Consider the following 13585-nt stretch of genomic DNA (forward strand, 5'->3'; position numbering starts at 1 on the left):
ATACAATAACAAGTAATAATTATTTAATATTTTTCTTTTCTTTTTATCAGCTGATTGGTGGTATAATTATGGTCATGATGCACCTGATCTTAGAAAAATAACAATTAAAGTCTTGAGTCAAACTTGCTCGTCTTCAGGTTGTAAAAGAAATTGGAGTACCTTTGCTTTAATTCACACTCATCCTCGTAATAGACTCAAAATGGAAAAGTTAGGGAACTTGATGTTTGCACATTATAACATGAGATTACGAGCTCGCAATATTATGGATCGTAGATCAGAAGATAGTTATTACAATCCTATTGATCTAGATTCTATATTTGAGCATGATGATGTTTTAGACCAATGATTGAGAGAGACAGAAGATCCTTTGATGGATAATAACGACTTGTCTTGGTTGGATAGGGAGATTGGTACCCAACCCGATAGAGGTACGAGTAGATCTCCATCTCCGAATGGTGGTAATGATGATGATGATGATGGAGGTGATCAAGAGACACAACATAGAGCATGGGATAATAGTGAACCTGATAACGTGATCACGACACAAGATATCAACCATGGTGTTAGGCCATTCAAAGAGAGACGTGAGAGATTGGCCAGATTGACAGAGTTTCGTAGTGATGGTGATGATGAAAGTCAAACACAATATTATGGTGACGGTGATAGAAGTAATGATCATTATGGATACCCTCAAGAACATAGTGGTTCTTATCATGGTTATGACCAACCTACTAGTGTGTATGGGTACGGACGTTCTCATTCATATCATGGACAAACAAGCTCAAACTATGAACAAGGGGAGTATAGTCATACCAACACGAGCGATACTACAAATGACGCTTTTACTTTTTTTTTATTCCTTGGAGACTATCGATCTTATCCACACTACGAGGAACAAGAACAGTACGTTGATTTAAAATTACTTTTATTTGATTATATTTTGTATATGTGATTTTAATTTGTTATCAAATATATTTAATTAATCATTTTTTTATTTACTTTTTTGTTCAAAATATTTTTTTTGTAGGTGAGTGGGTTACATGTTCTATCGGATATCGGTGCAAATTTCAACTCATCTCATTGTGGCGCTTCACTTTCATGATTTCTATTTTTACAAGTCTTTTTTAGTTAATGTTTGTTTTAGATTCGAATTACCCTAAACTCAAATTGAGTGTTATTAATGTATTTAAATTATTTTTGCATCTATGAACTTATTCGTTATCATGTATTTACATTTTATCGAATTGAAATTAGTGTTTTAATTGATATTTTTGATGGTAAGTTTGGTGCTATTTAAATATTGTGTTTGAAAAACAAGTTTAGTGCATTTATGCAATGAAAATGAAACAACGTAACAATGTAAATATTTAATTTATTTATTTTGATATATATATTATTTTGATATGTAAAAATCAAAATCTCGTCCGAGTTAACCGAGTTTTACCGAATATTTTTGAAATTAGTGATGGAACAATGATGCACATTGAATCAACACCGTTAAATTGTGGGCCATTTTCCTAAATTGCAAATATAGGATGCTTCTCAACTGCTAATTACTGATTTAATTGGATACTTAGGATCATAAATTACTATGATCCCCTCAATAGTAAGGCAATCAATGGGTCCAAAATCCGATCCATTCAAATTCGATAATTTCAGATCTCGATTGAAGATTTGGGTTTTGAAAATAGTTTGGTTGTCAATGGATCCAAATTTCAATTTGTGCCTATTAGATAACTTCACACATGGATTAAAGATTTGGGTTCCAATAAAAATTAGATTCGATAAAAATTTGATGCAGTAACCTATCGGATGGCATATGGATCAATCGTGTCCCTATCAGATAAAATGTGAGAAAGTAGGTCAATTGTGTTACATAATTGTGAAGTTTCTTTGTATTTTATTTTTTTGAATGTTGCTTCTTTGTATTTTATGTCAAATCATACTTATAATATGATGAAAATCAATTGAAACATATTTGAATCATATTGAGATTGAATAAAAACCAATTTCAATAAGGGTCGATCCAATTTTTATAATACCGATTTTTATCGAATTGAAATTAATGTTTTAATTGATATTTTTGATGGTAAGTTTGGTGCTTTTTAAATATTGTGTTTGGAAAAAAAGTTTAGTGCACTTGTGCAATGAAAATGAAACAACGTATCAATGTAAATATTTAATTTATTTATTTTGATATGTGTATTATGATTTTTTTTTTAATTTTATATTTTTTTTAGGTTCATTTTATAATAGGAATCAATTCTGATATTTTTTCTGAATTTTTCAGATTTTTTCAGATTTTTTAAATGGTTAAAAACCATTGTTTCAAGGTTGAACGAGACGACTCGACGAGACGAGACGTATCGTCCGAGTCAACTCGGTATCAGCTGTGAACGAGACGATACGGAATACCGAGTTTTAAAACCATGGATGGTGGGAACAAAAGAGGGAACTTGCATAGGGGATGATGGCCAACACTGGACAACCTTCGAAGGTGTCAACCCGCGACCAAGAAGAAGTGGGGGAAAGAGAGGACTAGCTTGAGGTAGGGGCTCCTATAGGGGAAGAGGTAGAGGGAGGCACAATCATTCTCCTAAAGTTATACTTCTTTAACTTTAGGAAAGAAGAACGAAAGAAGAAGATAGGAAGAGAGCCTAACAAGAGGAACCATGGGTTTTAGTAGGAAGGCTAATGGTGCTCAATGAGTAGACGGCTACAATAGAACTAGAAAAGCTGGAATCTGCAGCTATTCCTATCTGGATCAAATTCCATGACCTTCCTAACTAGTTATACTATCAAGATACTTTGGCTTCATCACCATCTCGATAGGTAAACCACTACCTAAAAACCTCAAAATTTGACATAAAAATTTGTTGGGCCTGGTCCGACGTATTTTTGAGCCCAAATTTGATGGCTAGTAGACCACGAATTTCATGTTTTTTCCCCATTAAATAGCTATTGGGACTCTCCTTTCTCTCTTACTCTGTCGCTCTCGATCGATTTCTCTCAATCTCATCTTTCTTTGTCTCTAATCACTCTCTCCTTCGATCTCATCTTTCTCTGACTCTGATCTCTCTTTCTCTCTCCGTCCCTCGATCTCATCTCACCCTCTGATCTCTCTCCTCTTTGTTCTCTCTGTCTCTGATCTGTCGAAGTGATCTCTCAATCTCTCAACATTGGAACGAAGGAGAGAAGGAGCCATTAATCTCTTGAAATTTCTCTGTTTATTTTTAAGGTGAGTTGATCTCTCTTCTCTTTCTGGTTGGTGGATCCATAACACTATTATGGTTGTTGAAGATGAGATCTAGGGTTTTTTATTCTACAAAATATATTAATTTTGGTTTTCTATTTTCCAAATGTGTTAATTTTGCACGATGAAACAAAATCTAAGAACAAATAAAAATTTGATAATATATCCGAATGATTTTATAGATTTGAATATTGTTCTAGTTTATTTCCTAACTATTGTTTCGTATTTTTTGGAAAATCTACTTGTGCTGCCCTTAACCAATGTTTCAAAGCCTCTTGCTGGTACAGGGGGACATGAATATTCAATCAACGTGGGAAGGACAATCTTCATTGATTGAATATTCTTGTCCCTGATCCAACAGATGTAACTTTTCAAATCAATTTTGAGCCGAAACCCAAATTCATCATAAAAAGCTTTAGACTTCTTTGATATTTCTTGAAGGAACATAGCAATCAGGTTAGTAATTTTATTCTCCCATAGAAGAATTGATAGCATTAGACTTGATGGTCATTGTTTTGATTTATAGTTTTCACCTTTGTTTATGGATATCATTAGGATTTGGCATACTTCCAGCAATATAATTTACCTAAGAGCATCCATTATTTTTGTGTGCATGAGCATTAGTATTGCATTTGCTTTCAGGTCTGCTTGTGGGCATAACGCACATGTAGCAACGCTTGTAAGTGCTGCGAAGATATGGAAGAGTCGTGAAAAAATATAAAGGTTTGACTTTGATTAATTACTTACCTGATTTTTTTTAGTAGATTTCAACATAAAATGCCTTTCTAACTATTAGTTTGTTAATTCCCAATAAAAACACATAATTTCATTACTAGAGAAGTCGATAGCATGTACAACAAAGAGTCATGATGGAACCAATGAGAAAGAAAACTTTAGTTTGATAGGAAATGTGAAGGTTATATTTGATTTGAGGTAGGATGAAATTTTTTTGAACATAAATCTTAAGAAAAGATATAGAAATAGATACAATTAAATGGCGAAAACAAGGTTCTCCAAATAGTCGTGATAAATTTGCATTTTTTTTTTCTGTTTTGGGTGTCTTGTTATACAATACTCAATTTTCGGATCCATATTGACTATTGGAGCAATGATTGGTACGATCACGAGTGGGTCTATTATTAATTTCATCGGTCGGAAAGGAGTAAGAAGAGCACAACACTAACAATATCTAACATACTTAGTATTTTTTGGATCACAAAATTTTAATTTTGTTTCATGGAGTGGAAACAGGCCATGAGAACTGCAGTTGCTTAAAGTATTGCAGGATGGCTTCCCATATACTTTGCTAACATTTGCTTCATCTATCTTAATTCCTTTTAACTTTGAAAATGCTTGGAAGATGGAATTAAGCATATCCTATCCTTAAATGACCTTAAAGGGGACCTTTCGTACTCAACCTTGTTGGAAGACTTTCAACGGGATACGCGATGAGTTTCTTTATCCTTGTCTCCAAGCCAAGTTACTGAATGTAGTTGACATTTCTTATGGAGGTGAAAGTGGTTTCAATCAGGCTATCGAGCTGTCCTTGGATATTTTATCCAATGTGAAGTTCGTCCAAGAGAAACGCTTAGTTGGAAAATACTTTTGAGGAAATCAGCCAGGACATGGGGAAGTATGTCTTCAGTGGGAAAATCTTGATATTAACAAGTATGTGTTGAAGAACAATGTTACAACACATAGCAGAGACCAACTTTAGGTTTCTGCTCTCTCTCATGTTTAGTTTTTTTTTCCAATGGGTTGAACAATCCAGGCCTGTCTAGCCACTCTCATGTTCCAACTTTTGGCTGTAATGGCAGAAAGCAACATTGGGGATGGTGCGTGGTATCATTGTTGTCTCTAGTTCTTCATCAATTATATGCATTAAACTTCAAATATGGTTTGTTTGTAATTCATTCACACACTAATGAGAGGGAGTTAAATCTTGTCTTGAAATTTGAACACATTTGAAACAAAGAAAAACTCGCTAATTCGATGTAAGTCCTTGTTATTATGATGTAGGTGCTGCTCTAATGTCCTTCAAGAATCTATGGCAGAATGTTCCACCAAATTGGCAGGGATCAGATCCTTGTGGTGATGGTTGGGAGGGAATCCATTGCACCAATTCACATGTCATCTTCATGTAGGTCTTTGTTATAATTTCTTTTCTATCACTTATGTTGGTTCTTCAATCTTTTCGTTTTGGAATACTTGAAATACGTACCCAACTGATTTCATCTCAGACAATTATCGAGTATGGGACTGAAAGGCCAACTGTCCGAAGATATTCAGACTTTGTCCAAGTTACAAGTTCTTTATGTCTTCTATTTGTAGTTCACTTTCTTCCCCTGTAATAGAAGACAAATTCTATTTTAATTTTTCCGAATAAATTCATATCTGATTACCGATTGATCTATGTAGGGATCTATCTTACAACAAGGATCTGACCTATTCCACAAACAATTGGGAATTTGAAGAAATTGTCAAACTTGTGAGAAAATCCTGATGTTTGGTAGATTGGTACTCCAATTTGCTTAATTTAAATCCTGTAATGATACTAAATAGTTTTCCTTGCATTTCAGAATCTTGGTTGGTTGTAGTTTCTCTGGTCCAATCCCAAACTCGATAGGCTCTCTACAGCGGTTTATATTTTTGTAAGACTTTCATTTATAACTAATTTTTCTGTTTCAATGAAGAGATTTGAAAAAAATAAAAAAAGTCTCTTAATCATGAAATCAACCATGGATCAAGCAAGTGTTGAGATAGAATCTTGATTAAACAATGCCATCTCTTTAACTGAGAGACAAAAACAATACTGCCCATCTTTTAAACCTGTTACAAACTATGTTCTGAAGAGTTTTGGTTGAAAGGTGCCAATCTTTAAGCTCACATCTACTTTCTTATTCAATTGCTATAGTCCAATCTTTAGGAGTATTTTTTTGAACCTCTACATTGTCATTCCTTGACAAATCTCTACATTCTAACAGCTTTTGTGGAAATATACCTCCTTCGATAGGGAATCTATCTTCTGTATATTGGTTGGGTCTAACTGACAACAAGCTTATGGTAACCATTCTAGTCTCCGATGGGAACAATCTTGGTCTGGATTTGTTAATTAAATATTGCCATTCTAGTCTCCAATGGGAACAATCTTGGTCTGGATCTAACTGACAACAAGCTTATGACCCAATTTGCTTTTTCTCATTAAATATTGCCACTCTAGACTTTCTTCAAATATTTGGAGTTAACATGAATTCTGTTCAACATTTCTTTTCAGTCTAGAGCCTGCCCTCCATAAGTATGGACTTCTTTGTCAGTTGGTTTGACACATTGCAAAATGACTTTGAGGTCGTGGATTCAAGCCCAACTTACCCATCTATATATATATATAGGGGGCGGTTCAAGGGCCATATGTAAAAACATATGAAAAAACAATGGTTTTTCAAAATATGGGTTAGAGGTTTTGGATTGAGCTGATTTTTTGCGAGGATGGTCACTATGACGAGAAGATCATCCTTACAAAAAATCAGCTCAATTAGAAACTTCTAAATCTATCAAAAATGATTTACAAATTATTGACAAAAATTGGCAAAAAATCAACGGTCCACATTCTAAATCACTTTTAATGGGGTTAGAAGTTTTAGATTGGACCGATTTTTTTTTCGGATGATCTTCCCATCATAGAGATCATCCTCACAAAAAATCAGCTCAATCCGAAACTTCTAACCCATATTTTGAAAATTTATTAATGTTACATTGTTTTTACATATGTTTTCTCATATGTCCCTTGAACTTGACCCATATATATATATATATATATATATATATATATATATATATATATATATATATATATATATATATTGTTGGCCTTTGTGAATGTAAGGACACTCCCTTCTGTTACCAGTGCTATGTATATGACCATTGTCCTCCGCTACTATTTTATCTTTGAATATCATGGCAATATTCTCTCTTACCATTTTTTAAGAAATCATCAAAATCAACCTTGTCCGTAGACCATAGAATTCTCCTACTCATTCTATAGTTGAGTTGTTCACTCTCACCATGGTTAGATCCTCAAGAGTGCAAGGCAGTTTGGCGATTTTCTACTTGTGGGCATCCACACTAACCAAACTGTCAGGTATACTTGTTCATTCAATATGGTTTTCCCTTTTCATTGTTTTTAGTGGGTAATTCCTACTTGATACCCTCCATTACTAACAAGAATTTAATCAAAATTAGACGTCATATACTATTTGGTAGGAAAAATCAACAATGATGAAAGTTGCTTTTCCATGCAGTGTGCACAGAGGACCTCACCAACCTATCATGCACTTTCATGAACGTAGTCTTAGTGTGCTGGCATGCCGGTATGTTGACGAGGTTATCATAGGTGCACCATGGGAACTCACGAAGGACATGGTGAGTGAACTTGTTAATATTTCTAAAATGGGTATGGTTTTATATTTTGTGATTGTTGTGTCAAATTCCTTTTCTATTCAGATAATGACTGTTCCTTCATGTGATATATGTATGGATTGTTTTAATTTGGACTTCAATATCTAAAGTTCCACTTGATCAACAACAATGATGAGCTTTTATCTGCTCATAATGTACTTGCGTTATATATAAAAATGGTAGAATTCATAATCTAGGGTAAATGTCGATTAATATTTTGCAAGAAGGAAAGAAAAAATTGGAAATGTTGCATGAGTTAGTGGAATGTCAGTAACTAACATGTATACTTCTCCCTTGAATAGTATATACAACATAGATTTAGGCTTTTATGTTTATCGAATGTCTAATGTTTTATATTGAGGTATCTTTTGTTGGCTTGAGCAGATAACAACCTTCAACATCTCCTTGGTTGTGAATGGGACAATTGTGTTTTCACTGGCATCTCTTCTGTCCAAACAGGACAAGTAATCCATAAAAGAAAAGAAGGAAAAGAGAATGCAATAATCAGGTAAATGGTACCAATTTTTTAGGTCTTATGGAAGTGTTTTTTGCTGTGTTGCTATGACATTTGCTACTTCTTGAACTTGTGGCTATCTGCGACTCTTTGTTGGATTTTGATCATTTCCGTTTTAGTACAAGGGTTCGTAATATATATATTTTCTGAATATAGTTAATATATTTATTGATGAATAGATGTACTGTGGTTATATGTAATTTATGTAGAGAATTTGTTGCAACAAACTCTCAATGTGTTTCGGTAAATTCTATAACCACAACCATATTTACTCTACTTTAAAAGGAAGGTATATAAATTTCTGATAATGATGGCATATGACAAGTGTTGTCTTCTTGATTTTTGTCCTTTTTGGTGTTTTATTGGCTGATGGAAGGATGCACACATTGGAATTTATGATTTGTGGTTTGCAAAAGACACAAACCAAGGAGTAGAGTTGAGTTGATGTGACGTGTCATTGTTACTAATCCCTGTTTGCTAATCATGCCTTGGGCAGATTCTACACATTTCTGAGTTGGAAGTCAAAGAGACCAAACTCATGGGAACCACTCCCATAATTATTGTTGTTGTAAGCATTCCTTGTATCCATGTTATTGTCAACTCATTATTCTTTGACAGTCTCAATGAAAGTGTTTTTGGAGAAACAGTTGCTGCACTATCTTTCCTACACTAGTTATCACTAAATTAATTATTTTTAGATGTTTTCCTGATGCTTGCCGTTGCATCCTATTGTCAGGCACTTCAAATTATTTGTATTGCCATCTTTTGTATGACACTCTTATACAGCACTCTGTTTATATCTTCCTAGTGTTGCTCGTACCATGGTGGTTCTACCTATTTGTGTTAATATATGCCTATTGCATCTTAATTATAGTTGCTCCTAAATCTCCAACTTCCAGTACTGATTATGCAATTGCAAAACAACAAGTCGCTTCAGTAAAGAGGGATCATGACTTAGCTGCTTTAGAATGTCATCGGGAAGCAAGTTTATCATCATCATCGTCAAAGCCTTCCCCTAAAAATTTGGGGTTGGCTTACCTAATCCTGTCTAAAGCCATCTCTTTTGTTAAGGTAGCAAGTCTCATACTTATTTTACCTTGATTTAATTTTTCATCTTGCTGTATGGTTACTTTATATAATGCATTCACCATTTTCCTACATCAGGTGGAAGGACTATCAGATTTATTTAAAGGTAAACTAGTGAAGGGAATTCGTGAAGATGATGCAGATGTACAACTTCAGAGGAAAACACTTGGATCAAACACGTATCCTAGAAAACAAGGCCTGAGATTTTTGGTATTTTTCGGATATTATTCAACTTCAAAATGTCATCTCTCATTCATTATGCTGTTAAATCGGGTAGCTTATGCTATTAAACATAATTTATTCATATTCTTTAGGTGTACCCATGGGAAGCTTGGGAAGATTTAGTCCTTATTGATGATAATTGTGGCAGCTTATTTAGCTCTAGAAATAGAGACTGAGGTGAGCTTGACTGTACTATAATTAGTGATTTATTTGTTGGTAGTGCTATATCATACAATATGGTTTTTTTAGTTTATTTATTTAATTTTTTAACAATATTGCTAAATCTCTCCTTAACGAGGCTTTGGCGGTGTAATTTTGTTGGATTGGGAGTGTTGATTGACTTTGGAAAAAAGCATCATCTTTGTGCTTATTGAGGAAAAACCATCTTTTCTTCGTATTTTATGTGCCCTTACCTGTTGTGTATATTAGTAGACTCTATATCCTCTCTGTTTATTAGTCATATCTATAATTAGATAATTTGAACATTTATGGTATCTTAGTTGGATGAATCTGATTTAGAAGATGATGAAACTTACTTAGCTTGGTTATTTTCAAGAACCGCACCTTTTACTCTTCGATATCTGTTTGTTCATCACGTTTGCCTCTCTATCACTGTCAAATCTTTATGGCCATTTCTCTTCTCATATTCTACCTCTACAAACCCATATGATCTTTTTGTGCTGTAATTCAACGCTTCTGATCCTTTGTGCACTTTCATAACAACCTTAATGGTAAAGAAATGGGGTTAAGATGTTTTATAGTTTAAGTTGGCATAGCAGTACTGGTATTACAATAGATTTTTTTTCAATCCAGTACTAGTATTGGTATGATACGATGTCGACACAAGGAACTTGACAAACATAGATGAGGATGACTTGTATCAGATTGAACTTCTATTAATTTTTACTAGGTGATGCTAGCATTGCAGAACTTTGCAAGGATCTTACTACATTAGAGGGAACAAAATTCGAGGGAGAACTGCAGGAATTTGCCAATCATGCATTCAGCCTTCGGTGTGTTCTAGAGTGTCTACAATCAGGTGGAGTTAGTTATGCAATTGTCAAAGAAGTTAGTGATAAAGTGAAACTGCAATCTTCAACCTCTGATGTGGCTATTTCTTTCGTAACTGATGTCATAACTGATGTCAATATAACCGATGAATCCAACAAAACTGTTACAAATGAATCTGGGCTAGATGGTGATGAGGATCATCTCAATTTGAGAAGCACTTTACGAGAAAGACTTTATTGGAAGATAGTGGTGGCTTTAGGGAGGACTCCAAACTGAATCCCAATTACGAGAAAGACGGGAATTCTATGCGAACCGTTAGATGCAAAAGTGAAGTGGGGTGGCCCACCTCAAGATAATAATGGAAACATCACATCTTCCAATCCAGCTTCAAGTAATCGTAGTAGCCATTAGAACACTCTTCTTAGTAAATGGTGTGATGACCATGTTGTGACGGTTGAAGGAAAAGTGCACACCATCGAAGATTCGTTGTAGCCAACTTGGTTCAAGGTGTGTACGTTCTAGAGCGGGATCGCCAGCTGCATCAACAAGAGCCTCAAGCTCTTGCACCCCCTAGTGGGAGTTCTTAAAGCTATCGAGATTAGATGGAAGTGTTGTTTATGAATTAGTTGATATTGCAATGATACGTTTTGTGTTTGATTTCTAATTGGATTTAATGTGAATTGAATTTCTTGGGTGGTCAAGATTTGATTTCTATAAATGATCTTTGTTTTATGAATTTTTTTCTTGATTTTTTATTACTATTTCAATTGTTGTGATTGGTGAATTAGATGATCATTTTGTTGTTTGTTAAATCTCCATATTTGACGGTCATAGATTATAGAATTTTTTTTTTTTGAAGCTCATCCTCCAATAATTTGACAATTAAGGGCCGTCAAAAAAAAAAAAAAATTTCTACAGGAAAATATTTGACAGGCATATTTGATGGGTTGGTCCGTCAAAATTTTCAAAATTTGATGAACCGAGACCGTCAAATATGGGCTTTTTTCACATAGTGAACTCCTTTTCATGGATAGTACAACGGAAGGGTTACTTAGAATGTCCTATGCCATTATTTGTGTGGAAATAAATGCTTCAAAGGATCTACCTAACAAGATTTTTGGAAGTTGAGGATGAGGCCCATGTTGAGGTCTTCATAGAAAATGTTGGATGCTTCTTAAATGTTCTATTTGCTACACCTTTGGACACCCATAAGGGCATTGCCTCCCGATGAACAAAGCAACAACTGAAGATGTATCAGAACATATCAAAAAATCCAAACCTTAAGAGAAGTGAAAGCAAACTAGAGGAATGAGATCAATTGGATGTAGATCCTATTTTTGCAATTGCCTGATTCAACAATTCGTCACTCGATTGTTATAGATTCCTAATGATGAGTGTAGAATATGCAAAGAATTCGAAAGTTTGTAAGAGATCCTATCTGACTTCCCTATAATTTCTTCTTAATCCTCGTGATTTCATCTCTCTTACTTGACACACTCGACATAAAAATTACGTATACTTAGGATCGTTACACTTTACACTCAACTTAAGAGAAGTGAAAGCAACCAGAGGAATGAGACCAACTGGATATAGATACCCCATTTTTGCAATTGCCTGATTCAACAATTCGTCACCCGATTGTTATGGATTCCTAATGATGAGCGTAGAATATGCGAAGAACTCGAAAATTTGTAAAAGATCCTATCTAACTTTCCTATAATTCGTTTTAATCTTCGTGATTTTATCTCTCCTACTTGACATGCTCGACATAAAAATTACGCACACTTAGGATCGTTACACTCTACACTTAACTTAGCAAGTACGCATACTTAGGCTCTCTACACATTTTGAGGACCTAGATACCTCCTAATGCTAGAAAATATGACATTGAGACTTATAAATAATCACATTATAACTAAAAAGAAGTCGCTTGCCAAAATACAAAAAATCTATAAAATGACGAAAATACCTCCCGTGGGTCCTACACTTTTCGAAATGTTTCGTAAGTATCAATATTGTGCTCAAAATGTGATTTCGAATCTACCAAGACTAAAATTGGTGAAAATTGAGAATTTTATGAAGAATTACAAAAATAATTAAAATACCCTTGAAAATTTGACTTTTACTTAGAAACTTCAATTCCTAGGAAATGTGATTAAAAATAAATTTTCGACAATATTCACGCGCATAAAAAAAATCTAGAAATACTCACGTTTTAGAAAATCAAAATTTTCACATAAAATGATGATTTTCGTAGCACAAAATGATACTTTTTCATCATAGAAAATGACAATAAAATTCACATAAAATGATAAATTTCGCAATGTGGGAAGACAACCTTCAATTAATTGAAATGCACTTTAAGCCACAATCGGAAAACTTAAATTTTATTTCAGAACTAAAATTAAAATTAAATAAAAAAAACCTTAATTCGAAATTCAAAAATTGAAATATATGAATGCTCAAATCCGAAAATATTGAAACCCGTAAAACATTCAAACATCGACCCTTTAATCTAAATCTTAGATCAACCAATCACCAATCAAAATAATCAATTAATATGAAATGTAAGACAAATCAAACCCATCACTACAAAATTTAACATCAATCGCCAATCAACAAATTAAATTTGATCATAATGAATTAAAATCAAGAAATTGATCCATCAATGGAAATTAAACCAATCAAACTCATCAATGCAAGAATCAGATCTTGATCATATGCATAAACTCTTTAATCATCTAATTAATCACATAAATCAAACCAATCAAAAAATTTAATGTAACTTAAATTAATTGATCTCAGCCTCCAATCATCAACCAACTAATGGCAAAGAAAGTTTAAAATTTGTCAACATCGACCAATCAACACACGAGGCTCAAGGATTAGTGATAAAGTCATAAAACAAAGGACCATACCTCCATTTTTTTTTGCTAACCGAGTGTCCGGGCCAGCTTGCGCGCACCACAACTAATCTCAGGGAGGACTACCACAGTAACCCACCGCCATGATCCCTCAATTAAATCATGAGAAAAATTCAGGAG

General features: G+C 34.0%; 1 protein-coding gene across 3 annotated transcripts; it reads left to right on the plus strand.

The window, feature by feature from the left end:
- Nucleotides 1–2467: 2467 nt before the first annotated feature.
- On the plus strand, nt 2468–11248 carry LOC147396931 (calcium-transporting ATPase 5, plasma membrane-type-like). Of its 3 annotated transcripts, none has more exons than XM_086452253.1 (12): nt 2468–3238; nt 3896–3976; nt 5273–5393; nt 5672–5741; nt 5833–5904; nt 7324–7391; nt 7552–7672; nt 8093–8216; nt 9122–9293; nt 9387–9518; nt 9623–9707; nt 10451–11248. In XM_086452253.1, exons 7-11 carry the CDS (start codon nt 7651–7653, stop codon nt 9704–9706), a joined length of 534 nt encoding a protein of 177 aa, XP_086308379.1. In that variant the 5' UTR covers nt 2468–3238; nt 3896–3976; nt 5273–5393; nt 5672–5741; nt 5833–5904; nt 7324–7391; nt 7552–7650; the 3' UTR covers nt 9707; nt 10451–11248. The 3 variants fall into 3 exon arrangements, 2 of the variants coding, with proteins under 2 accessions (XP_086308379.1, XP_086308380.1); XM_086452254.1 differs by having other exon boundaries at nt 10459–11248; XR_015181096.1 differs by lacking the exons at nt 9623–9707; nt 10451–11248 and having other exon boundaries at nt 9097–9293; nt 9387–9616.
- The last annotated feature ends 2337 nt before the right edge of the window (nt 11249–13585 follow it).

This window comes from Akebia trifoliata, chromosome 8, assembly GCF_017979445.1.
Source record: "Akebia trifoliata isolate Shusen 1 chromosome 8, ASM1797944v1, whole genome shotgun sequence".
Classification (NCBI taxonomy): domain Eukaryota; kingdom Viridiplantae; phylum Streptophyta; class Magnoliopsida; order Ranunculales; family Lardizabalaceae; genus Akebia; species Akebia trifoliata.

Bases quoted from the DNA above. Each gene is read 5' to 3' on its own strand.
- LOC147396931 (XM_086452253.1), top strand. From the start codon at position 7,651: ATGGGAACTCACGAAGGACATG. The intron at 7,673-8,092 runs GTGAGTGAACTT...TGGCTTGAGCAG, and splicing joins GGGAACTCACGAAGGACATG to ATAACAACCTTCAACATCTC. The intron at 9,294-9,386 runs GTAGCAAGTCTC...TTCCTACATCAG, and splicing joins AAGCCATCTCTTTTGTTAAG to GTGGAAGGACTATCAGATTT.